General features: G+C 40.7%; 1 protein-coding gene across 18 annotated transcripts in view; it reads left to right on the top strand.

Moving 5' to 3' along the window:
• DMD (dystrophin) overlaps positions 1-27734 on the top strand; it is a 1394632-nt gene that overhangs the window by 1323044 nt on the left and 43854 nt on the right. For all 18 annotated transcript variants that reach the window (XM_076355694.1, XM_076355734.1, XM_076355779.1 and 15 more), the window contains 6 exons: positions 3050-3124; positions 8442-8643; positions 12017-12102; positions 14697-14854; positions 23305-23471; positions 25577-25688. In XM_076355694.1, coding sequence (XP_076211809.1) covers positions 3050-3124; positions 8442-8643; positions 12017-12102; positions 14697-14854; positions 23305-23471; positions 25577-25688 — 800 coding nt within the window. The remainder of the gene's footprint in view (positions 1-3049; positions 3125-8441; positions 8644-12016; positions 12103-14696; positions 14855-23304; positions 23472-25576; positions 25689-27734) is intronic.

A 27734-nucleotide genomic window follows, 5' to 3' on the forward strand; every position in this document is an offset into this window, starting at 1 on the left:
AATCATTAAGATCCAGTGAGCTCAGATGACTGTCACCACCTGGAAAGAGAGCCGTCCGTCAGGAGCGTGGAGGTGGTGGCATAACAAAGATGGGAGGTGAGCAGTTGACACGGGGACAGTAACTAGGCATGGGCTAATACTGATAACAGCAATGAAGGTGGGAGTGGAGGCATGCGACAGCTACGCTCGGCCTCAGCACGTAGAGCCAAAAGCAGACATTGCTGCTGCTTTCCCACAACCTGAGATGAGGGCTCCGAAACTAGCTCCTGACATTGCTTGCTGATCACTTACAGCAGATGCTTCTTGGCAGCAATGTCATTAAGGTTGATAACAAATTCAGTGTGTATTACATATACAGGAAAATAGATGTAAACTACAGTGCTTTCAGGATTAAGCGCCTTCATGAATCGTAATTTCTGCCCTGATCAAGGCATGAAATACGCATATATATTTCCTAATATTTCTTAAAATGTAAATAATAAATAGAGAAGCTTTTCTCAGAATACTCAGGGAAAATTTAGGGAAGGCTTCTTCATTTTATCAAATGCTAGCCATAATCTAGTATATATTCTTTTCCAGAATACAAATGCAGATTTGTACAAGAGTACAAAATGTAACTGAAGTCACAGTGTGTTTGCGAGAGACTGCTTTATTAATTTCCCTTCAAGACAAATTAAGTCGCTTTATTTAAATTGCTCACTGTATTCCACACCACATTAAGGTTTCTGGACCTGTCAGGACGGTTGTGAGAGAGGGAGCTGGCAGGAACAATACACAGGAGAACTTCCCGTTAAAAAGGTATATGGAACTGTGCAAAGAAAAAGAAATGGTATACAAAGCTGAAACTTTCCCTTCTGCTGTAAGATGTGTTTTAAAAATGTTCCACAGCTTTTATTAAGGTATACAAAACTACCGAATTATCAAACCTCAAATTACTCATTCAGAATAGCTTAATTTAAAATTAATGTAATTGAGACTATATTCCCTCTGCTACCTATACCTGTACAGCATTGTAAATTATGTTGGGATAGTTATACCTACGCTAGCACATTGCAAACAACTTTATAGCACCTCAGTGCATATGCCAGCAAGGAACTGTTTTGTATTTGCCCTGTTTTTCATCATATTCTTTCTCTAAGAGTCCGCCAGGCTTAGAGGCAGCTTACTGGGCTAAATGGACCTTTATTCTGGGCCAGTATATTTTTTTTTTAATGTTCTTTTTGTATTTACATAGTAGTTTACATTTTCCAAACACTTTCCCATCATTAACTCCTTAGGTCCCATGGGTTTCATCAGTAAATTAAATGCATTCAGGAGTGCTACCGGGTGCTGAAACTGGCTGGCACAAACAGTCCATTTCTGTGCTAGAAAACCCTTAAATTACAAGATGCCAACTGGTCTGTTGGGAACAGTCCCTAGACCACTCATATGCCCAGGAGTGTCTGTGCCCAGGAATTAGTTGGGTAGGTGATAGGGCCAGAAGAGTGCCAGCAGCAGTCTGGTTTTTCAGCAGTGGGGGGTGACCGCACTGTAGCACACGAGAGTGCCCCGCCACGCTTCAGTTCCCAGTGCAGCCACCTTGTAGCATCCCCAGGAGGAGCTGGCAATGCCGCTTGGGAAACAGCACCCGTTCAGGGACTTGGCCACAAAACAGCAACCTCGATGGCTTACCTGGGCTCTCTTTGATGAAGGTACCAGCTTGCAGCTGCACAGTTAGCTTAGGTATCTGTTGATCTACTTGCATAAACAAAAGCCCTTTGCCAGAGTTGAGTACATACTTCTGCATCCTGAGTTTGATTCTGAATAATGCAAGCGGTGGTGTATCTGCACTGTAGTCTTGGCATGCCAAATCTAGTTGTAAATTATGAGTTAGCCGATGTACTGGTACTGATGGCACAAATTCAGCCACAGTAGTTTCAGCCTCACTTCCAGTGAATATTATCTTCATTCTTGTTGTAAATGGGGTTTGCCCAAGGCCACCCTCAGCAAAGCCAGGGACAAGATTAGAATAAGCGCATCTTCCTCAGTCTGGTTTCACAGAAGAGAAAGATGCAAATGCAGTTTCCTGGCCAGATTTGGTCCAAGACAACCCCTCCTTTCTTTTCAGTTTTGTCTAGTGTTCACTTCTGCAACTACGGACCAGTTGTTGTGCCTTGCTGTGGAGATAATCAGAATTTGGTGCTTAATAACGTTCAAGTAGCCAGTACCGAGCCTCCTGAGTGCTGAGAGGCTTATAAAAGTTCTGGTGCGGTGTGACTGGTTTGGTGTGTGGCCCACCTCGTCCCTGCAGCGTCCCGGGAGGTTTTTGCAAGCCGTGGTTAAACTATTCAGTGGGAACTTGTGCTGATGCCTTATTTTGCTGACCGCGTGAGAAGGCTCTAGCAAAAAGCGCACCACACCATTTGTTCCTAGCTGGGTGCCGTTCCCCGCCGTGCTCCTGGAGCCCAGCGGCTCCCCTCCGTTTTGGAGGTGGGAACCTGGGAACTCACCTGGCTGGGTGAGCTGGCTTCTCACCAGGAAGGCTTTACATCTCAGGGCATGGCTGGGATCTGCTTGGGTGGAAAGCACAAAAGTTTAATTGTGTTTTTTTTAAAGTTTTTTTCAGCAGTAGCTGAGAGTCACCTGCTTTTTCCTGGGCAGAGCTGCTCTTTTGGGGCTGCCTGCACACAGCCTGACTGGTGCATAGGGCAGACAAGGAGGAGTTTCAGGTTCTTCTCTCTCTCACAGTGCCTGCGGTGTGAAAGGCTGTGGTGTTTTCAGACAACACTACTGTAGTCACTGATGTTGTCCTTTCAAGTGCTCTTAAGTTCAGTGCCTTTGAACGAAAGGAAGTAACACTTTAGGACTTAGTGTTTTTCTTTTGGATGATTGATTGTCAAGGTTTGAGTGCTTTGCTTAGTGAAGTAGAGTTTCTAACGTACTGTTTTTTCCCCTCTGTTCTTGTAACCAATGAGTATAATCTTCTAGTTCAACTTAACAACGTCTTCGTAAGTCTGGTTATTTCTAAGCTGTAAAGCTGATCTTTTATTTTAATATTTCTCCCCTACAGCTGACCTGAACAACGTCAGGTTCTCAGCGTACAGGACTGCCATGAAACTCCGCAGGCTGCAGAAAGCCCTCTGCCGTAAGTATGTGCCTGTGCCTCATCGGCTGCCGGGAAGACTTTATGACCAACACACAAGTTTATTCACAACTTTCAGAAGCAGAAAAACACACACGCACACACACACACACACACACACACACAGAGCTCTGCCTGGTGGATGGAAACCTCTAACCTAAAGAGTCTTCTGCTGCCACCGGTTTGCATGTTCCTTATGAAACCAAAGTGCTGGGTGGTCTGCAGAGCTCTCCCTTGTAAGACAGAGCAGCGGATCAGAAACAAAACTAACATCCCCTACATTTCTTATCTTTATACTCTTTAGCCAGGTATTTTCACTGTGCTCATTACTGGAGCCATGTCCTGTGTCAGCCACAGCTGTACAGCTCATGACCAAAGGAACAGGATTATAGTGTATTGGGAACGGTGAGAGTTCCGGTGAAATGCTCACTCCAGAGCTAGAGTTGCTAATGGTTTGTTAAGTTGAATCCTGAACCCTGAGGGGTTGTTGCCTTTAAACAAGATCATCACAATAAACATTTAGCTTCATTTTTCCCCAGCTTTTGGTTACGTTCAGAAGTCTCTCATCAGCCATACATTAGTGATGTGCATGTTCTAACACTTTAACTCTCTCAACTGGTGTACGGTATTCTACCTGTCACTGGAGTTATGTTTCCTCTTCAGCTTATTGTAACCTGAGAGCTGAATAATTTGCTCATAGTTCTTGGTAGGCCAGTCAGTTGCCAAAGCAAGCAGTTTATTAGGCAGTACAATTTGGAGGGTTATTAAAATATTTTAACATTTGCTTTTCAGCATTTAATTACAGGGTTAAATTTCTGACACAGTTGCAAATGTCTCAACTGTTGATTTATCTCAAGTTTGGATTTGTGCTCACATGCTTTCTGGAACCGTGTCAAACCTCGGTATTTTTGAGCATGTTTGCTTTTAGGCTTATAAGCATGGGTGAATTCCAGTAGTGAACAGACTTAATTTCTGAATTTATAAAAAAATAGAAAAGAAAAAGAAAAAAAGGAAAAAAATAAACAATAAGTGAAAAGTCTTGTAACATAATGAAAGATTTCAACATGAATGCAGTGACAAAGAATGAAGTATGATGAGCAGAAATACAAACATCTTTCCATGGCACGGCACTCCTGCCACACTCATTGTGGAAAGGTAGTGTAAAGAAACTGGAGTGATATGCAGTGAAAAGTATTCATAGTCAGTGCGGCACTGAAGAAAGAAACTAAAATTTTTGGAATTACAGTTTTCTCTAGCTGGCGGTGCACAAGTGTAACTTGTAACAGGTTTTTACTGCTGAAAGTGCAAAGCTTTGCATCCTATTTTATCTGTATTACCCTGATTCCTACTGCTGAATAATTCTAGACTCATTGTGGACTTTACAGTATGGAATTGTAATTATGCGCTGAAGTCAGTTCATCTCTCGAGGTTACACTTAGGTAGATTTTCTGAGAATGGATGTTTTCAGAGACATGCAGTGGCGCTTACACTGATTACTTTAGCACATTCTTCATACTTGTATCTAAGGAGAAGTATTTAAGGAATTTGGTTAGCAGCCTTTGTTCTTGCAAATATTTTTGCTTGGAGACACCATCATTGTGTTTGTGTATTCTGTGATTTCAGTGTCGCTTGTGAACTCAGTTTAATTAGATTTTTTTAAAAAAACCCAACTCATTACAAAATTCTTTTTCTGCAGTTTGGCACTAGTAGAAATAGAGCACAGTGCTGGGTTTCAGGGCTCCTACGCGTAGCCCAAAATCCTTAAATTCCACTTGCAGTAGGTGCTGCTTTCAGCTCGTACTTTTTATTTCAGTTTTAAAATTGCACAAGTTTAAATATATATCTATACGTATATTCATTTCTGCAAACTTCATAAAAAACAGAGCAGTTTTGTCTACTGAGGAGCACTCTAAAGATATGTGCACAATAGAAGGCCCGCAGAAGTGAAGGTACAGCCTATTTCTCAGTGGCAAGAATAGAAACACTTTTAAAAAATGAACTATTCTTAGACTTAGTTCTTTTCAGTTTATAAGTCAGCCCAATGAACATTAAGACTCTAGGACGTTAAACCTAAAGAAGAATATGAAAAAAGGTAATCCTTAACAAATAAATGCTTGTGTATTTTACCTTAGAAGAATCTAGTATGTGGCTCTATCATCCCAGCCTTCGAAATTATTGTGGGCATGCCAGGTGTAACTATTGGACCGTTTGTTTTTTTTAAAACGTATGGTTTCCTTTGATAATCACATCAAAGCGTGTTGACTTTCTTGTTTTGCTCCTTTTGAAAGATCTGATCTTCAAGTGCAAACCACATCTGAACATTGTGATGTCAATAAAATGAGATGTATTCACAAACTTTTCTTGGAGATGCAGCAAAAGAAAATATTCAAGAACTTTGTTAGGGTGCTTTTTTCCTTTAAGTTTATACAGGCTAGATCAAATACATTTTTTTAATATATCAGTCACCAACAGCAGGTTACGGGGGAGATGATCTTGCGTTCTGGGAACACCATTAATACTTTTTTATCGCCAGCCATATGTTGAGTTGTTCCCAAGTTCAGTATGTGACCTCCACAGCATACTTTCTCCTGCCTGTTAATTGTCACTTCTGTCCTCCAGTGGGTTAGTTATTCCAGGTCATCTTTTATACTTTTCCTGCAATCTGGCCACAGGTTGGTGTCTAGTTACATACATCCTAAAATTTTTTTCCCTTGCCTTAGAGGCCAAAGAAATATTTATATAGATGACTTAGATTTCAAAATAAGCTAGAAGCTACTGCTCATACAAATTTTTGAGTCAGTTTTGGAATTCTAAATAGAAAAGAACAAAAGTGTGACAGAGAACCCACAAAAAGTACAAAGCATAAAGTGGTGTGGTTTATTTCAATTAAAGATTTTGCAAATGACTGAATGGCAATGAATATACAACTCATCAATACATATCTGACTGTTGGGGCTTGTCTTTTGAAAAAGTCTGTCATTCATGGGATCTCCATATTTGCTTTCAGGAAAGAAATAGGCAATTCCTGGTTCTGGGAGAGGCCCCCCCCCCGCAACTTCTTTAATCTTTGTGGGAAAGATGCAGGAGGAGCTTAACGTGGCAAAGGCGAGAGCCACTCTTCTTCCCATAAAAAGAAGTTCCCTAAAGCAGAGCACGGTGGCAAGCATTTTTTGCTTGTTATAAGACGAACTTGTGTTATTAACTTCAAGATAGAACAGGAGGTTGATGAAGAGCAGGGTGAAAGGCTTTTCAGAAGTTGCTGCTTATTAGTGGGAAACGCATTCACAAAGTGGAATGACCCATGTTTAGCAGTAGCTGCATATATAATTAAGCTGCCACTCAGATGCTTGAGGGGTTCATTTAATTACTGTTGATTCATAGTCTCAAAGGAACTGAGAGTTCAGCCTAAAGCTCGGAGTTAAAGGTGTTGGGGCGGCAGTGCTCTATTTCCAATTTGACTAATAAATTATTAGAAGAAAGGCGTCTTTCTGAGACTCTTAGGAATGAGTCTGATAAATAGGCTTTTGTGGGATATATCACTGACCTTAGAATAGCTACATTTTATATGCTAGTAGGTTAAACATAATACTCCAAAAGATTTTATTTTAATAAATATCTATATGCTAATGTGAAAAAAGTAAAATTCCCAATAAAACCCTGCACAAAACCACAGATTCAAAGTTAAATTTCTTGGTATAGTAATGGGGATAGCATTCCAAGCTTTCCTTAATCACTCTAGCACTGGGTGTGTCAGGCCCACAGGATGAAATTTTCAGAAGTGCTTAAGGGATTTAGTAGCAGAAGTCCCTATTGATTTCCAATGAAATTTATACCCCTGAAATTATTTTGGCAGTTATGAAATCCCAGCGTACTGTCCGTGCAGCATTACCAAGCAGCCCGGTGTGCAGCTAAAGTATTTTTCATCTCCACTAGGACACCAAAGGGTCAGTTTCATCCTTGATAAAATAGGATACTCAAGTGTGAATTTGCCAAACATGCCCTTAAGCTGGATGAAGTTCTTAAAAAATTCCTGTATGGGGTTCTGCATTTAGCCTCTGCGCATTTTTTTTTTTACATTACTGAGAGATGTTGCTTACCAGGACTCAATAAAACAGTTTTTTATTCCAATGAGAGGAAAAATGGTCTTGCAGTTGGGTCAGTTCATTTCCCAATTTTGTGATGAATTTCCTGAATGATTTTGGGCAGTTCGCTTTAGGCCAGATCCTGTTCCCTTGAGTCATGTTGAATCGTGCTGCACTTTGTAATTGCTCATGGTATGAGCAGGACTAACAGCATTTGGGCTTTAATATCCCCATTGCTCACACCCTGGAAATGCACTGCAAGGAACTGCAAAGGGTTTTCATGTGGCAGCAGGAAGAGCTGTGTCAGTAGTCTCATTTTTCTGATTTCTTTTGTTCTTATTCCTGTTTTACTTTGTGAACCAACATCCCATAACTCTCGGATTTGGTGTCCCCCAAAGTGTGATGCAGCTGTTGATGTTAATATGCAGAAACTAAGAGCTGAGAAAGGGAAGTTCTGTTTTGCCTTGAACATCTGAATTTCAAAACGCAACTGGCTTAAATTGGAACAAAAATCAAGTTTTTAAATGTCCGTGACAAAAAACTCTGTTGTATGTTGACTGATAAGTTTAAATGTGTCTTACTCCGTAAAGTCATAGAGGTATTTGTAAATGTAAATGCTCTGCAGAGTTAAAAATGGATGAATTTCATTAATAAATATTGAAATAGGCCATTTAATGTTTCTGGAATCTTCTTTTCCCTGTTCTCACCAGAGGAAAAGTAACAGAGAGGTTAATCCCAGTTCAGTTGTGATTTGTTTGCGTATTCCTTGTGGAGTTTGGTTCGGTTAAGACTGCTCGACTTCTGTAAGAAATGGACGGCACGTCTCAGGAAAGCTGATGACATGTACTATGTTTAGAGCACATTTGATGAATGCAGTAGTCAAATATTAGCCTATCTGTAGGAACATAAAACATGAAATATGTAGTTTTTACTTACATGGTGATTTATATGTAATATTTCTATAGGATCCAATAGTATAATAGGTACCTTACAGCTAAAAATGAAACAGATTTCACTTTTATAAACGCTGCTCTCTAAGACCACAGCTGAATAAACGGTGCACCTGTAGGAGTCTTGAAAATAGTCTTGCATGTGACTTTCAGAGGACATAAAATGTCCTCTGGCCAGGCATGTAAGCCAAGTAAATTGTTCTATTTACTTTTTGGGTATGGGTAATACAACCACTGTTTCTCTTCAATCTTTATTGTGGTTTTTTTTATTTTATTTTATTTTAACAGTGGATCTCCTGACTCTGTCTGCTGCATGTGATGCCTTGGACCAGCACAACCTCAAACAAAACGACCAGCCGATGGATATTCTGCAGATCATTAACTGCTTGACCACCATTTACGATCGACTGGAACAAGAGCACAATAACCTGGTCAATGTTCCTCTCTGCGTGGACATGTGCCTCAACTGGCTGCTGAATGTCTACGACACGTATGTATGGGTGCTCTGAACATGGGGTGCTCAGAAGCTTTCCCAACAGCACAAGGGGAAGGGGAGAGGGGTAATGAGCCGTCTGCCTCATTATAAAATGAATGGCTTGAAACTGAAAAAAATGGTAGTTGAAGTGAAAGTTTAATAAACCTAATGGTTTAATGGCTGCATTTAGCTGAATCAATACAGCCCTTGGTTAGGCTTACAATCCTAGCTTTATTAAGCTAAGCAATGAGAGAGCTGGAAAACAGAACTTTTTTAACAGATTTCTGTGTTCAGAGCAATTCTTTTTGCTCTGAGGGACTGCATGTCCTCAGTAGGTCATGGCTTTGCATGGCTTTTAAAATTTATTTAGATAAAGAAATTCAAGAGAATTATCAAGAAGCAACAGTATGATCACCATCATAGAGACTCTTGCATCTGTCTGTACTTCTGGATGTTAAACCTTTTCAGAGCTGTCCATTTTCTATAGCTTTCAATCTATAATTCTTGTTCAAAGATGGAAGAGGTTTATCTCTAATCTAATGTGCTTCCAACCCTTAGCAGTCAGGAGCTTTGAGGAATACTTCATCTAAAATTTAATTTTAAAAAGTGTACCTATAAGTACAAATACAACAGAGTAACTTTACCTTAAGAAAATTTATGAGTATTCCTATTCAGTGGGTTAATGATGTTGCTCATAACACACAGACAAATTCCAACACACGTTCGTAAGCTAACTTTAGAATAAGCCATTATTTTTGTATTTGGTGAATTCAGAGAAAAAAATGTCACTGGAAGTCTTTATTTGTGTTTTTAAGGTTCTTATCGGCCACCTTCAGCCAGACACACTCATTACTGTGACAGAATAAACATTTACATTTAGAAATGGAAGGACATGGGTCAATTATTGTATTTCCATTGACATTTTGAACCGTATTGCAGTGAAGTGCCATAACGTTGTTCTTCCATCCACCCTTTATCACAGCACTGAAGCTTCAATGGTCACCTACCAAAAAAACGTACAGATTTGTACAGAGTCTCTTCCTGCAGGATCACCTCCGATGAGCCAGTTGCTTCTAACATCCTCTGCAGCAGCTGCAATATCCTGTGGATTACCCAGATTGCATTATATTTTTGTGTAGTGTACCGATAGTAGGGAATGGGGCTATATTCATTTAAGAGCCAGGTTTTATGTCTTTAATCTGCTTTGGCTTTCACAGAACTCTGATCCACTTCTGAATTATCATCAGCTATAAATAACATATAAATGAAGATACTCAGTGAAAACCAAAAAAGATGCACTAGGGATGTTAATCCAGATCAGCCACATTAGAGGCAGAAAGGGAACTAAAGGTTGTTCCACAGGCTGCTCCTAAGATGGACCGTCCGGTTTAGATTTGCTGTGTCCAGTCTAGTTTTCTTTGTTGCACTGTGCTGAAAGTACAACATTAGAAATTATAATTGGCTGCCTCCAGGCAATTCCCTAGGTATGCTAGGGAGCTGCATGTTGCAGGACACAATGAAACAGAGAGGTGTTTTATGTGTGAGGAAAGCTCGTAGCTATTTTGCCGAAATTCAGGTTTGAATTACGCTGGTAAGAGAGGTGACCTTGGGGTTACATGTGTTTAGTTTCCATTGTAAACTTAATAGGCAGAGATCAACCGAAGTGCATAGCAGTACTGGAGACATTTAATTAAATGTACTGAATCTTTACTTTTCTTATAATTGAAAACTGTCATTTGTAAAGATACTAATCAAATTCACAGTCAATGGGCACAGCTCTGCAAATCCAACACGTTTCAGATTTGTTTTAATTGATCAGTCACTCATGCTCATTTGCAGTAGCATGCTAAATTATTGGTTTGACTTGGGAGGAGAGGAGAGTGAACCGAACAACTCGTGATTCGTGCAAGTTTCAATTTAATATGCCTTGCAGGGAAATCATCATTCTACATTCTTCTCTTGTATAATTTACATGAGCCTGGTATTCATCAGCAGGAGTTTCTCAGGGCACAGATGATAATTAATTTGGAAACGATTTGAGGGAGAGGAGTAAGAGAAGCGGAGTGTGGAAAGCAGAGGTAAACAACTAATGCTTATTTGTGATGAAAAACTCAAGATTCTTTAGTAAAAGGTTGCAAATTCTAATTTCGGCTTTGTCCACCAGTTTCCATCTGCACCTTTTATAGTGTTTGCAGGGGAGATGCTTGGGTAAACGAGCACCGCTGGCTCCTACAACACTTTCGTAGGATTGAAAAGACAACATGCATCTTTGCCGAACAGCGTACCCTAATGCACGACTATGGCATGCCTGTACATGATTTATCTTATTTCCAGTGGTGTTCTTACTGGTGACACTTCAAAGCTGTTGATAAGGCTCTGCTTCAAAAATGTCATTTTTAGGCATTAGCTTCCTATCTTGTGTATGTCTTCGTTTGCAATAGATGTTATATATTTGAAATGCTATCAGAAATAAAAGTCTTGGGGGAAGCCAGCAAGGAAGTAAATTGAGCTAAACCAGACGACTGAGAGAAGAAGTGAAGGTTTGTCGTTGCATCGCCTGCAGCGCAGAGGAGGATGCTCTTCTCACAGTCAGGTTAAAAAGCAAAAGTAATAGGGCGGGCACGTCACAAGGCGGGAGTGAGCGTGAGGGGAAGGCTGACCGGAGACAGCACGGGGACTGATGTGGTGTATCCCAGCCCCTTGGCACTGCGCAGGACAGGTTTGAGTGCTGTGAGGAGGAGCTCAGAAACCACACTACGTTGTTAAGGGCATAACTGTGCAGCCCGCCTGCCTTCTCGTGATTTCTAGGCAAGCTTCACCTGAATGTCTTACAAGTGCCTCTGTCACTGCACGCTGCTGGCGGAGGCCGGTTTTTTGTGCCTGGCTCCTTCTCAAACAAGTCAGGGCAGGGCTGACAGACAGTAAGCAAAGACTTTCTAGAAACGACTGCTGCATTGCATTTCTAATTAAAGTGAAGTTATATTGTCTTTGGCAAAATAGTTGGGATGGTTTCCTGTTCCATCAGGGACCTCATCTTCTCTGAGAATAGCAGCAGTTCATAGAGAAACCTTTTCAAATAAGCGTAGTATAAAGACTTTTTACTCTCACTTTTGTCACAAAAAAGGAGGTGAGTAATTGTTTCCGAGCGAGACCATTTCTGGTTGAATTGATACAACGGCACAATCCAATTCAGCTACACCTGTGGAGCCACAACCATATTTTATATTTCATTTCTAGCTTATCTAATAACCGGCCAGCATGTGCTGTGCAACATGGTTCTGTGTGGAACTTATTTATGACGACTACGGTACTGCAGTGAACTTCGTTATAGTAAACAAATTATGACATGAATGGATCATATTATCAGCCAATGTTTCTTTTTCATTAGGGGTCGAACAGGAAGGATCCGTGTCTTATCTTTCAAAACTGGTGTTGTATCCCTTTGTAAAGCACACCTGGAAGATAAATACAGATGTAAGTCAGTGTAATTCTTTTGGTTTTAGTTTATGTTTATATTCTGTTTCCATTCCTCCTACTTATTGCATAAACGTTTAAGTAGCACACAGAGACATTCTTTTAGATAGTCCAAATGCAAAGTGTGTTATTTTGCTCCACCTTGTACTTTTAAGTTATTTGTTCAGCATGGTTTTAGGTAGTTTAGCACAGTGGTCCCCAAACTTTTTTCATCATGTACCCTTATCAGTAAAAAATTTTTGAGCGTGCACCCCCAGTAGATGTATATTTATTTACAAATTATTTACATGTACTACTGTACTAATATACTGTGTACATTATAAAACATACACAAAAAAAGAAATTAAAAAAGCATGAGATAAAGATGAAATAAACACTATTTTTAATTTTTTTTTTAATTTATTATCAGAGCAAAACGTATTTTCTTACCACACTCCAGTGGATTGTCTTGCACACCCCCGGTGGTGGATGCACCCCGCCTTTGGAGACCGCTGGTTTAGTACAGCATCATACACAAAATGCATGTCTACAGGACATCTTGCATTACACCATTTTAAAATATATTATTTTTTTAAAATGTTTTCCACAATGTGGTCAGGGTCTTATTACATACACTGTGCTTAAATATAGTTGCTGTCTTCAAATATTAAAAGTGTGCAAATTTTGCATATTTTAATAGACCAAATTCTGAAATACTTGAAAAAATTCCACTTGAAGTTTTAGTTTTATCTGACTAATGAATCAGTTTATTAGTGAGGCTAGGATCCAGAAAAGATCTACTGATAAGAGTAGTTCTCAAGAGTAACTTTCTGGTTAAATTAACTGGTACCACTCATTCATGCATTTAAAAAAAAACCAACCTTTAGGATTTGACCCAATACCGTAGCAGTTCTTCATCAATTGTTGTTATTTTATTCTTCTACTAATGAAAGTTGAAGAACGCTAAAGAGAAAACAGACGGTTCCAACAACGGCGTCTGTGCATGACTGTATAATTGGATCAGATTTTAGGGCAATCACTATGAATGTCACACTTTAGATCTCTAGATGTTTCATGTGGGTGTTGTGAAAAAGTATTCAGAAAATCTTTTAAGAAAATTACTCAGTACTGATATTTTTCAAAATGATATTTCATTGAGGATTATCAAAGTTATAAAGGAAAACATTTATTCATATTTTACAGTCTCCTGTAGTGTGTGTGCAAGATAATGCATAACCCCCCTTTTAAGGTTGTAGAACACTTAATGTTTTAATGATGGGGAAATTGAAAGCTGAATCCTTTGTGGGAGAGGAAGGAATTGTCTCTGCCAGGCTGTGGTCTGGCTTCACCATCCATGCCGAAGTCGTAGTGCAATTGCTATTGGTATTGCTGCAAGTATGCGATGAGTCGCACCCCTTAAATTTTTTTCTCTCATTTGTGCAGCAGAGCAGAGTTGGTTGTGCTAGAGCACAAGTCTTCAAGCTTGCAGAGGTGATGGAAGGATTGATCCCAAAATTATTTATTATAAAACTAGACTTGGCAAGAGTGAAATTCACGTAATTAAAAAATAATCCTTTCTCTATCCATTCCTTTATTCATTCGGAAGAAAACAGGTGTCAAAGCAGCGCTATGAAAGTTATCTCGAGCAGCGCTGAAGCATCTTTATAATTGTATCCCTGGTGTTGGGTGAAATATTAAAGTGGCTCCAAAAAAAGGGCATTATTTTATTCTAGCTGTCTCTCGTGCTCTTTTTTTTTTTTTTAACTCTTTGAAAAGTAAGGAGAATTTACTCAGGTCATGTATTGTCAACAGGGATATTACCAAATAAATATTTCAGTTAATGCTAACCTGATTTTTCTTATTATTATGAACTCTAAAACCTCCTCAATGTATGTGTAGTATAACTAATTCCCACTCAATTAAATTGAGTTTATGAAAGGATAGTAATTCTGTCCTGTAAGGATTCTTTTCTAGAATGATGCAGTAACAGAACATGGCTTCAAGTGACATTTCACTTCAGAAGTGAAAACTTAATATGATATTAACATTCCTGGTGGATGGCAGGTTCTGTCGTACTGTAATGTTTTTCTTTCATTTTAGAAATACTCTTGGATTAAAAGATTATGATATACCGAAGTTAGGGAGCTCTTGTTTTTCAGTTCAACTCAGCTGAAAGACAAGTGGATTCTCCGAGTTGTACGTTGGTTGCTAAGACTTGAAAATGTGCTGTATGTTGTATGAGATTATTTTACTGTTAAACGATATTTTTAAAACATTTGTGGTGTTGTGGCTCAATGATCCTTCTGTTTAGTTAGCTATGTTACAGAGTCACAGCTGCTATTATCAGTAATGCCACAGGTGCTGTGTTATAATGGCCTTTCTTCCCAGGTACAAGCCAATAACGCTGTTAAAAATTATCACTAGACTGCTTATTTAACAGAAGAAAAACCAGTGTTTATGGGAAGAGAAGCAGCCAAACTGAAGACGCATTTGTATTCATGTCCACCGAGGCTGTTGACCGCACTTGTGAGCCTTTGAAACGATGCAAACTTCTGCACTGTTTGCCGTATCCCGGTTGTGATGCTTTAGCATGGGTGTCCTTTTCCTTCCTCCAGACCTGTTCAAGCAAGTGGCAAGCTCCACCGGCTTCTGCGACCAGCGCCGGCTGGGGCTCCTGCTGCACGACTCCATCCAGATCCCTCGGCAGCTGGGGGAAGTGGCCTCCTTCGGGGGCAGCAATATCGAGCCGAGCGTCAGAAGCTGCTTCCAGTTTGTAAGTTCATGTTGGCTCGTTGTTAATTTTCTGATTTGTATCTCGTGTCGAGGTAGCCTGTCCGTTCTGAAGAGGATTGAAAATCTGGAAGAAGGATTAGGATACCGAGGGTCATTTAATGGTGGTGTTCACTGGTGTATTAAACCGTTCCTTTGATGAGATGTATTTGAATTAGCCCATTTCTCTGGCCGTGGTGGAAGAAGCCCAGATTATGCTGTTATCCAGACAGCAAATAATTGTCATCAAGGCTTGTATTGTAACTGAACCCTGCAAGCAGTTTAAGTTTTTGTTACAGCAGCTCCTGCTTTTACAATTTTCTATTGACAGCAGTAGATCACCATTTATTGCTGCCATGTAGGTGAACAGCAATGGTTAATCTAAATTTTGGGCATATACATACCAGTGACAGCCAGGTGCCCAGGGGAGCGATAAGAAAGGAGCGACTGCCTGCAGTGCTGTCTAGGGGCGAGGACGCTCGATGAGCTCCTTCCACTGCTTGAATGGATAATGCCAGTTTTCTTTAAAGAGTACTGAAAGAATTCTTGTCCTGTCTGCTGAGGAATATGCAGCGAACTGGAGGCTCTTTTTCAAACTTGTAAATTATTTAATCTGGGGAGGAAGAGAGTTGAGGGAATTATTCATCCTTATCCTAACCACCAGCAGAATGCACAAGATGAAGACAGCTGCTTAATGAAAAGGTAGAGGAGGGGAGGTAATGTATGGTCTGTGATTAACTCTCAATGCATCTTCTACATTACAATGGAAGAAATGCTTTTTTCCCCATCCCCTGACTGTCTCTGGGGGATTTTTTGTTTGGTTGGGGGCGGGGGAGTTGTTCACTTTTTTTGCCTGCTGCTCAAGTTTCATTATGTAGTAGTTTCAGTTCTGTAGTAAGAAAACACAGCAACTTTTTTTCAATGAATATTAATGCTTGGAAATAGTCTTCTTACACACAGTGACTATGAAAAGAATCTAATTCTAAAATCACCACAAACTTCAGTTGTGATGGGACGTTTGCTTTCTGTACTTTTTAATCTTCTTTTGGCAGGTTAATCCTACAGGATTCACATTTTCCCATTTCCGTCATTCATATCTTGACCTTTTATAATTCTAGTCTGTATTTGATGCCATTTCCAAATCAATGTTTTATAGGGCCGTAGCCTGGGTCGATAACCCATGCTGATAAACTATGCATAGTGACTTTGATAGCTGGGTTAGGCCCTCCTGTGGATTTCAAGCCTCGAGTTCCATGTTGGGCTTTCAAGTGAGACCAACACAAAATGATGCCACAGCAAATCCATGGTGAAAAGCTCGTTTGTGCAAATGAACTTCTTCAGAAATTAGGACTCGCTGGACCCTATCATTTTCCCAAGTGAATGGCAACAGCACTTAGAACACTGTTGAAAAACTGATAAGGAAAGTGACCTCAGAATCTGACAAAAACTTTTTTTTTTTTAAAGGGGGCTGACGTGTGCTTATATTGGGGGAAAAAAAACAATAAAATTCATAGTGATGGAACACTCAAAAACAGTTTTTATAAAGTAGGAAGACGACCTTGGAATAAATGTTTATTCGAATAAAATGAGTTAGCAACATTGTCGTTAGAAATGAAGACATGCCAGCGGGCTGAATGCTGTACCGCATCCAGCTGCCGGCATTTCTAGAAACAGCCCGAGCACAGCTGGGCACAACCTTTGACACGTTCATAAATCAGAACATCGGAAAACCTGAGGTTTCCTTCTCTTACCTGCACTGAAAAATAGATTTTCTTCTTACCTGCAGTAAGAGGAATTTCATGCTCTCTTTTTCTCTCCGAGTGAAGCCTCATTTTAACTTGCAGAGTAGGAGGGTGGTTTCTGACCTGGGTTGCAGCAGAACAGGTGATCTTTTAGGAGGACCAGAAAGGGGGAGGGAGGCTCAACCGAGGAGGAGAAATACAAAAATCAGGGGGGACAGAGTCCTAGGGAGAGGAGCAGAAATCCAAGCGTAGGGAGAGCCCTGATGGAGGGGAGGGAGAAGGAACTAAGGAGTGGGAAAAAAAGGGCCACCGTTAGGGAACGATAGTAAGAACAGTAGTAGGAATAATAGTGATGAAGGAAACACAAGGGTGAGTAGGATGAGGCATGAAAGAAAGAAGCAGCCAGGAATGGAGGTGGGGGAAGAAATAAGACCTTTCCAGGAGAAAGGGAGGAGAGGAGTACAGGGAGATCCTTTTGTTGTAAGACAAAGGGGGGGGGCACGAGGGTCCTCAGGCTGGGGGGGCAGCGCAGAGGTGCCAGGGGGAAGCAGGGGGCAGCCTGGGAAACACAGCGGCTGGAGGAGCTGGACGGCCGAGGAGGGATTGCACAGGGCTCCCGGCGGCCTCCTTTTGCTGAAGTGAGATAATTCAATTTTTAAAAATAGTGTGGGGATTCATAGTTTACGTTACTGTGTGGAAACTAAATTAATTCTTTCTTTGTACGCCCATGGTTAGGAATGCTTTTTCTTTAGGGTTTTTTTCCCTTTTATTTTTTTCTAGTGATAAGCCAGCAATAAATTGCAGTCATGTCAGAGTCTGCAACAACAGAAATCGCTCTCCCAGCCCCCTTAGGTTAGGTGCCCTGGCAACAGCCTTGTCTGTCTGCGCAACAGCAGGAAAAAAAGGGGATGTTTACTGTTCCGGGCAATAACGGGGGAAATCTCTCCTGCTTTTCGGTTTGAAGTGTGAGTCCTTGGGAACGAGGGTTGGGGAGGGCGGGCTTCCCAGCCCTGCTGTTGGCAGCAGCCTGCCCGCTGCCCGCTCCTGCCTGCGCTGCCCGCTCCCGAGGAGCGGGTCCCCTTGCTGCAGGCTGCTGCTGCCACCGCCCTGTTACTTTTCATCCCCCCAGCACCGACACTTGCTTTTTACAGTTTTCTTCATATATGGAAAGGTGCCGATAGTAATTGTTGGGAGAAAAAGGATGTTATGGGATTCGTCTTTCCCACCCGATGCAGGGGGATGTAATTTCTGCTTTGAGATTTTAAACAAAATTTTTAAGTGAGAGCGAAGAGCTTGATCTAATGACCATTTGAAGGCTATATAGTTCTGCCTGGGCTCAGACTGCATCAAAGCAATCTATAGATCCATGAAAAATTGAGTGAATTCATTATTACTGCAGTGTGAAAGCACTTTCCTTTTAGATCTGTGATGGGTACATTTTTTAAGTAAACAGGATAGGGAATTGTTATGGACTAAAGGACACACGCGCTGTGTTTTAATCACAGTGGAAAATTATTAATGTGCTTTCCTTGTATAGTGTAAATAGGACTAGGAATTCACACCACTGCCTTGGATAAGTTACTGTGACATTGGGACGTTTAAGAAACGTGATGCGAAAACGGAGTGCAGCTCGGATGAAAATGTCTCGTGCTGTTTCCCAGTAAAATTTTGGATATTTGGTTCTTGGTTATAAGCTGTTCTAAGGATGCTTTCTTCCGAGGGTATACTTGAAGTAGAGTACTTTATATGAAAAACCAGTACAGATGAAGCTAAGGAGTAGTAAAATATGCACAGTTAATTCATATCTGTATTTTAAACCTTCTTGTTTCCTTTCACTTTGACAGAGGAAAGTATTTTAATATTCTGTGTTGTATAGTCTTCATTTCTACGTTTGTACTTGATCAATGATCAGGCAACATCAACCTGGTTTTTACAACCGCTTAACTGTGTCCAAATCCAGTATATTTACTCAGACAAACAACAGCCAAAATAGGGGCCTGTTAGTCTTTTTAGGTGGAGTTTGGGTATTGCAAATCCTGGGCCAGGACCCTGATAGTGACTTTGGCCATAAATGCTGTGATTTGAATTGGTTGGGCAGTTGTTTTGTGAGGCGTGGGTTGCGTGGTTTTGGGTTTTTTCAACAGTTAGGAAATATCAATACTGTGTACAAATAACTATATATAGTTGTATAGAGGTCTATATGAAAATAACGTACAAATGCAGTGTTACTGTTGAGGGACTCCAGGCAGCCCTTGTTTCTATTCACAGAATATTTCTTCTGCTTTTGGCTCTGACAGGGGAGAGCTGGCCTGAGGGGAACTAGCAAATCCTTCCTCAAGCTGCTATGCTGTAAATGTCATAAACCAGCAATTCTGGTTTTATTTCAGCAGGATTTTGTGAACCTGTGCCTGACTTTGGGAGGCACTCTTGAAGAGTCCTACAAGTGAACTGCTTTAAAGAGCTATTTTAAAATGGTTTAGTGTATGGGGAGTAGGAAGATGGTGTTTTTCAAGTGTGGATGATATAAAACTGTACGCTAATTCACTTCTGGGTTCATGGTTTTTTATTTTATTACTTTTTACCACAACACTAAAAACATTGACTGGAGTAGCAATGCAATCAAGCGTAATGCAAGGGGTCAAAGTAATGATCTTAAGCACTTGCTCCAAGGGTCGAGGCAGATTTAAAGCAGTTTGTATCACCCAAAGTTACCTTTATAACAATCCTCTCTTTCTTGACGGTGAAACAGCACTTGTCTAGGAAATAATAAATTATTGATTTTTTTTTTTCTTACCAGCTAGCAATGGGGAGAACGTGAACATATTGGGGAAGCCATTCAAGAGTGGAAGACAAGGTTGAGCAGGGTTTGGTCTGACTCCTGGGAGACAGGGCTGCTGTTCATGGCTTGCTCTGCATTTTTAAACTTTAACAAGTCACAAAAATCCAATTCCCCATTTTAATTTTGTCCAAAATAATACTTATTTAGACTAACGTAAAGCTTTCCATCGTGGATGGAAAATGCCATTAAATTAACAATGTTAATTTATTTCCAATTAATTTCCTACGCTGCAGCTAAACAGAATGTAGCTCATAAAAAATGTTATCAGAAATTTGTGCTATATTGTCTGACTCTGTCCAAAAACATATCATATTGTTCATGTAACATCACAACTGTATTAAGCATATTTCATATTATGGATAGATAAAGTTAATATAGCATAGAATATTCTTTAAACTACTAGCTGGAAGAAGAGGGGGAAAAAAACCCCAAAAAAAGTCAACCCTTAAGCACTGCATAAAGATGCTAGCACCACCCAACTTCTATTCCCCCATTGTTTCTGCAAAATAAATACTGAAAAACAGATGTCTGGAACATAATGAATTTGAATGTCCCCCATAACAAATTGTTACTTGTAAGCTGGAAAGGGCTTTATGAATTCTGCTTTATGATTCACTCTGTTATTACCATAAAAATTGGGAGTTGCACAGAAATGTGTTCAAGAGAAGAACCATTAATATTCTTTACAGCTTGATCTTGTTGGTTCAGATATGAACTGTATGAATTCAGACTTTTTCCCTTATGTAAAATCTTCAGCTGCTGCCTTTACCAGATTTAGAGATTATTAAAAAAATAGTAGTAGCAGCTCAGAGAACAGTCGAGAACCGTCCGTCCTATACTTTCTGACCCTGACCAGCTTTTCTCCATGTGGCTTTAAATCTTCATGTAATATAATTTGGAACCAGTTCTGATACATTTTAATGCACCTAATCTCTCCGAGTACAGGTTTTGTACAGCCAGCGTGCGTAGCTCTGGGTAGGCAGCTATTGGGACTGCTGGCAATCGACAATGACTGCAAAATTAAAATAGATCTTTGGATGTTACAGAAAGTCTTTCATCGCGGCAGCATTTTTGCTGCAAATTTAAAGCAGCTACAAGTGGAGAGCGGCGCTTTGAGCAGCTCATTCTTATTCGGACCGCAGCTTGCACCGCAGCATTTCTGTACACTTCATGTTTTTCTATTAGAAATGGCATATTAAAGAGATCCTCTTAAAATTTTTTTGAGGCTTAGAGGACCTCTGTATAGAAAGTGTAGTCTGCTAGGCAGGGTAATGGTTTGCCAGTGTAGTTCCTGGCTGATGCTGGCTCACTGAGTGAGTCACAGAAAGTCTCTTCCCAGCCCCTTTACTGCCCTGGCTGCTAGCTGAAAAATAGACATATAGATGATCATATTTTATAAATATGCCTTTCTCTTAGGAGAGTTCTAGTATTAATTTAATTATATTGAATTCACTGATGTCCTGCAGCAGAAGGCAGTATCCGCTGTTCCGAACAAATTCTGTTGCCAGCGTTGGCTGGACTTTATTCTACTTTTGATTTTCTCTCTTTTTTTTTCTTTGGGGAGGTTCCTAAATTCTGTAGCTACATGAAAAAACAGAGGAGTAGAATTTAATGCAGAAGTCTTCAGAAATATTTCAGTGTGGGGGAGGAAAAAAAAAGGTTATTCCATTTCATATAAGATCTGTAGTGAATATTAAATTGTGAGGGACTTAATCTGAATAACTGTAGATACATTGCGGTTTGATGGTTTTACCCCAAACATCCAAAAAGGATGTATATGACTGTACTAGAAATCCATATATGTGGATCTTAAATGCAGTCATAGGAGTCGTTAGATGGTTTCCCAAACTAGCTTCTCAAGAAGAAAGCCCTGACCAAAAAATCTCTTTGTTTCTAATTAACCAAAGTATTGCAGCAGCATTTTAAGCCAATTTTAATGCAAAGCATTATTTGGGAGCTATTTGGGGGAGGCTCCACATCTTTCTTGTGGCCAGGGGTTCTGTCTAGGAGACTTTGCATTTTTCTCAGTCTTAAGTATCGATCAGTTAATTTGTTTGTCAAGATTATAAACAGTGTTAGCTTTAAAAAAAGAAAAAAACACCCACACACAACTAATTGTTTTTCCCTATAGCTCGCTCTCTCCTTTAGATCAGTTGTGATATTTTTTCTCCAAATTCGTCGCTAGCATTTTTAGTTGAATAAGGTTTTAGCTAGGTCATGCTAAACTCAGATTTCATGAGAAACTGGAAAAGTAACTGAGAGTAAGTGTAAAAAAAAATCAGCACTCAATCCCCTATTCATCTTGGTCCATGTACGTGATACATTAATGCTTATTATTTATTTAAATGCTTCAAATAGGTTTGGAACCACAAAGGAAGACAGTCTGCCTTGTGAAGTTTGAAATATAAAAGACTGGCCCGCAGAGGGCTGTATTTGAAACCCCAGAGAAAAAGGAAAACAGAGGATTTAAATATACTCAGCCCATAAATGTGCTGTTTCTGTTGGGTAGTGTGGAAGGAAATGTCTCAAAGAATTTGAATTAGCACATAGTGCTGGTTTAGAGAAATGGAGCGGGACGGTATCCCGCTCCATCGCTTGGGCTGTTCCCTGTGCGGACCCGTCCTCCTCCCTCCCATCCTCCCTGCCAGAGCCCTTCACTGTTTCCACCTGATCCCATCACCTCGCCTTCAGCACTGAAACCAGCTCCCAGGTTCTCAGATAACCAGTTTTGTGCTGGCTCTGCACCACCCTGCAGGCCAGAGAGACATTCCCTGTAAACATTGACTCCGTCACTTCCCTGTTTTCCTTAAAATCCCTTTTGATGCTCTTTGCCTTTACTCTGCACTGTTCTTTGCAGTGGCTAGCCTGCCGGTACAGTGTGACCTCTACCCATGTAGATAGATCGCTGTTGTCCCTCGTTGCCTTATGTTTCTCGTCTCTTTGCTGTTTCTTTTTCCATACTGTAGGTGCTGCCAGGTAGGGGTGATATATCATTTTTTGGTGTGTGCACGGTGCCTGCCGCAATGGGATTCAGCTCTGTGACTGAGTTGCCTCAAAGTTACCGTAGAAGAGATACTTGAAATCATCATAGTCGTTAGGATGTGATGGGAAGGCAGCAGAGGAACAGGACTGCTGGGAAGTTTTTATAGGCTCTTTTGCCGCTGACAAAGAGGTGAAAGTGGAAGGTAGTGGAATATGAGGCTAAATCGATCGTATTCTGTGGGACAAAAGTGTATTGTGTTTGCAGGCAATGACAGGAAATTTAGAGATGATACGGTGGGAAGAGGGATTTTGAGGCATTTAAGGAGTCGGAGAGGTTACATGTTCAACAACAGGCTTGAGAAGGGATTTGGATGATTTCCTTATGCGTGCATTTAGAAGAAGGGTCAGTATGATAATGAAGGACGTTAAAGAGAAAGGAATTTTGATCAAAAGACGTGCAATTTTTAGGGCTTGGATAACACAAACTGTTTTTAAAATAGGTGAGAAGCAGTGTTAGGCAGGCTCAGATAAGAGAGATGGGAAACATGAGATCAGGCATCAAAGGTGATCCTGTGAGTGGATGGTTTTCTCTGTGACAGAGTACATGGTAGTGCTGTCTATTGTAATAGGGAATAAGAGAAAGAGAGATTTGAAACGTTAATAATAGTGTTCAGTTCCTGGCTTGAAGGCAGGATCATGGAGGGTTTGGGGTTTTTTGTTGTTTTGGGTTTTTTTGTTTTTTGATGAATGGCTGGACTGGGGGAAAAGCTGGAGTACATTCAGGGAAAAGGTACAGGGTAGGTAGGAAACGAACGGCTTGAACTGTTAATTAGCCGGTAGTAGACAGATCACTTGTGCTCAGCCCCTGCCTTTCTTCCCCCTGTGTTACAGGCCAACAACAAACCGGAGATCGAAGCAGCCCTCTTCTTGGACTGGATGAGGCTGGAACCACAGTCCATGGTGTGGCTGCCCGTCTTGCACAGGGTGGCTGCTGCTGAGACCGCCAAACACCAAGCGAAGTGTAACATTTGCAAGGAGTGTCCAATTATTGGATTCAGGTACAAGCTTGCTCCCTTTCCATGTGTAGTACTGCTTGGTGGATCAAGAACTCTGCTTGTTTCCAGGCGAATCATGTGCTTGATTTTATGCATGTTGTTCAGGGAAAAAATAATTGTGACAGGGCATGAGGGAGCGTGACACCTAGACTGGGTACAGTGATGTGAGAGTTGAAGAGAACAAAAATCATCTATCAGTTAAGATGTGGCCCTTCTTCCGTGCCTCAACCAAAGTATTGGTAGATTGCACAACTAATACGATTTGCTTTACATTCAGTCTGTCCTATACATGCAGTTACATTTTCTGAATTGGATCCTAATGAATTGCTTTCTGTCATGGTATAAAGCAAGGAAGTGCCTTGAAAATTCACAGACATGTAAAGCTACATGTGCGTTTCTCAGAGAAAGAATGTAGTTAGTTGAACATTAACCTGGAGTGGGGGGAATGTTGCTGGTCTATTTAAATGTCTGGGTCGACACCGTGGTTACTATGGCAATGAATAAGTCACTGTGTTGTAAAACGGCTGTGTGTTGGTACGCCTGTTGAGAATCCACTTAACGGCTAAGTAAATACTCACTTTCAATTACGCCTAGACTTGTTTTATCACTTTGCTTCGCAATAGCTGCTTTGTGTGGTTTCTGTCCTTTTTATGCACGGTCTTCTTTTACCATTGGCATTTCTCCTTCTATGGTATCGTGTTGTTTACAAAGAGCTTTCTGTAATTTTTTTTCTAAAACCCAAATAGACAACAGCAGCAAGCAGTACCAGATAGAAAAGCCATCATTTTGCTCTAACCTGGGAGAGCATGAATGTTGCTTTTATGCCTGTAGTGGGGCAGTGCTTTCTCCTATGTGATTTCACAGGCAGTGGGAAACGGGGGGAATAATGAAGATACTGCTTTGTTTTGCATCTGAGTTTTTCTTCAGCGAGGCTGTTCCTCTAATCATCTAAATTGTTCTCCTTCTGCTTTTATTCCCCTTGAATATCTTAACTGGGAAATGATAAATATTACTGAGGAAGAGCTAGGGATGAGGTGTGAGTAATTCAACACATCCACAAAGTCTAATTTTCCCGTTCCCAGATACGGTTTATGAAACTACTGAATTACTTACACGGTTTAGTATAAACAGCCAAAGGCAAGTAGGTGGAATTGAAAGATGCAGCACTTGGAAAATCAAAGGATGGCAAGTGAATGGATAGCCTGTAGTGAGCATCGAAAACTCGGGAAGCGAACACTGGAGCTCTCTGTTTGCGTCTAATTTTACTTGTCTGATCTCATCTGGCACTTAAATTTATATAACAAATCTATTATCATGATAGTCGAATCTGTCTGTTGCAGATTTTTTCTCTGGCTTTGCAAGTCATTGAGACCCTGTGTACACACTTGACAAAAAGATACTGTATTGGAAGGCTTTTAGAAAGCTAATACTGTGTGCCTCAGTACGTGTAAAACAATGTTCTTTTGAGGTCATTGTGACTGAACTGCTTCGCATATTTGGAACAAGACAACCCTTATGCCTCCAGCTCTTTCAAGCACTTCAGCACAGCAGATACAACAGTTAGCTGCCTCACAGAGTTGATGAGATCAAATAATGGCCCGAAAGTGCATTCGGAGTTTTGCATGGATGGAATGCCATACAGGAAAATTGTTTTGATAGAGGTGCTAGGAAGGACACAAACAAATTCCTGTCTTGTATGCAGCACTTAGGAGTTTGCTGGAGTGACTTGTTGAGGAGGGCATTACTTATTTGAATTTTACTTCCTCGGGACATTCTGTGTTAGGAATCATGATGAAGAGCAAAAGAACTGAAATTAGCATTATAGAAACAAAAAGCATGGTAGTGTCTTTCACGTCTTAAGAGAGAGCGATTGTGTAGAAATCTTTGCTGTTGCCCAGTGTTAAAATTTTTTTTGAAGATTCAGATCTTTCGTAACCATCTGAGGCAGCAATACCTGTCCCTCAGTGGCAGAGGAGCATTGCTCAGCATTGCCCACTGTGTGACATCTCAAGGAAGAGAACTTACTGATGCAGAAAACTTGACAAGCTGATATGAAGCATTCACATACAAAGCTCTGAAGCCGTGGGTTTTTTTTCCTCCTCTTTTAGGTACAGAAGTTTAAAGCACTTTAATTATGACATCTGCCAAAGCTGCTTCTTCTCTGGCCGTGTTGCAAAAGGTCATAAAATGCACTATCCCATGGTGGAATACTGCACACCAGTAAGTAACTGTTTTACTGACCCTTAATGTCCCTTCTTATGTAGAAAGGAAAAACTTCGTTTCCTATGTGTAAGGTAATGGAGCGTTTGGTGGCTTTTCTTCCCTGCCCCCCCTATAATTAGACCACCTTTTATATGCTATACATGCCAGCAGCTTCTGATGCTTAGTAAAGGATACTCCAATGGTGTGAAGCAAATTGAAGTTCATTGTTTGTACAATGCTGTGTCGTGATATATTATTGCGTGCTAATGACTCACTCCATGTTCAGTGCCGTAGTTCTCTTTATGGATCCTGCAAGAAGCCTGTGATCTGTGCAAATACACCTTCATATCTTAGGTTGCAATGTTTTCTCCGTATCAGTGTGAGATTTTTCTTCCTTTCCTCAGCAAGTTGTTATCCCTACAACACTATGATTGCGTTTTTAAGTTCTGTACTATTTAGTAGTACCTTTGTATTGTATGATCACTTGATGATATAAAATACGAGGGAATTTCTCTAGAGTAGCAAGTTAGATTTCGTTTCTGAAGACTGGAAGCCAGGGTGTTCAGCGCAGCACAGAGCAGATGTGCTACATTGATGGTGTGGTGAGGGTCTTCACCCTTGTTTCTCAGCTCTCAAAAGGATCGCTTTTGTGTAAACATTTCTTTCATACGAGGCAGCTGGCAAAGAAAATTCCATATTACTCTCTCAGTGTGCTCCTTTTTCTTTTTTGCCACTCATGAGGAGGGCAGAAAGGCATAAATTAGAGGAGCTCACAAGTTGTCCTTCCACGATGCAGCATGACTGAGCTTTCAGCTGCCTTTGCTATTGTTTGTGGTGGTCCTGAAGCAGTGCACTCTCTGGTTATCATTTCCTAGTGTGATGGGATGGTCCCTAGACTTACACTTTCATCTGCTGGTCAAATATAAACGGTGAAAATAAAGCATCAAAATTATACATGGGCTAGCCTCATAAAACTGTGTGAATGGTCTTTACATCTTCATCCAAACACAAAGGCATGGCCAAAACAAAAGTAAAGACTCTCAGCTTTTCTTAGAAACTTAGGAAAGAGAGAGGAAGAAGTGTTCCCCTAAAATGTAGTAAAGCAAAAACAGTATTTTTGTTAGCTTTAATTTACGGATATTTATTTACAAGATCTACCAACTTTTACTGTAGCGTTTAAATGGCAGTATTTAATCTGAATCTCTGCAAGGGCAACTAATGTGCATTTGCTGGCTTTTTGTCAGTATTCATTGGCTGCTGCTTATCAGCGTTGTCCCCCAGGGGCTGAGGTTACTGGAAAGGGCGATGTGCCTGAACTGCTGCACAAGTACAGAGGGAAATGCTGGCACTGCCTGGGCAGGTCTGAACAGACTTCTCCATCGCAGGCATTCCTAGAGCAGACTCTCGTGATCCGAGTCGTAGGCAGAGCGACTGACTGACCGCGTTAGAGCATGCAGCTGAATACCTCCTTGCTGAATTGGCTACGGTTTTGTTTTGCAGTTTGCCACTCTTATTCTTGTTAATAAGTGACAAGGGAGATTTGTGAATGGTGCACAAACCAACATCTTGCTACAATTTTCTTTACCTGTTCATAAGATGTGTTTTGAGGAGAAACAAAAAAGGATTGTGAGACACCCCCACAGCCTGCAGCAACTCATTGCAACACGGGGTCCAGCAGGTTTCTGTTCTCCCTAAAAATACAGATTACTAACAGGCGAACACTGTGGTGAACAGAAAACTTGCAACTGCATCCAGATTGCTGGATCAGAATAAAGAACCATTCACAGCCAGTACATTTTTTTGTGAATCCTGAACTCCAGCAGCCCATGCTAACGTGCTGCGCCTGGCTGCACCAGCAGCCAGTTGAATTAGAGAAGGATTAACTGGGGGGAAAAAAAAAAGTGAATGTGACGCACAGCAAGCCCTGATCTTTTTTGTGTTACTGCTATTGAAAAAATAAACCCAAATACTGTGTGACTGAACAAGGCATCCACTGAAGCTATCACGTCTAGTATGTAATTGTTTTCTAAATGAATGAAAAGGGGTTTGCAGGTGGCAGAGCAT

The sequence above is a fragment of the Aptenodytes patagonicus genome, chromosome 1, assembly GCF_965638725.1.
Source record: "Aptenodytes patagonicus chromosome 1, bAptPat1.pri.cur, whole genome shotgun sequence".
In the NCBI taxonomy this organism is placed as follows: Eukaryota; Metazoa; Chordata; class Aves; order Sphenisciformes; family Spheniscidae; genus Aptenodytes; species Aptenodytes patagonicus.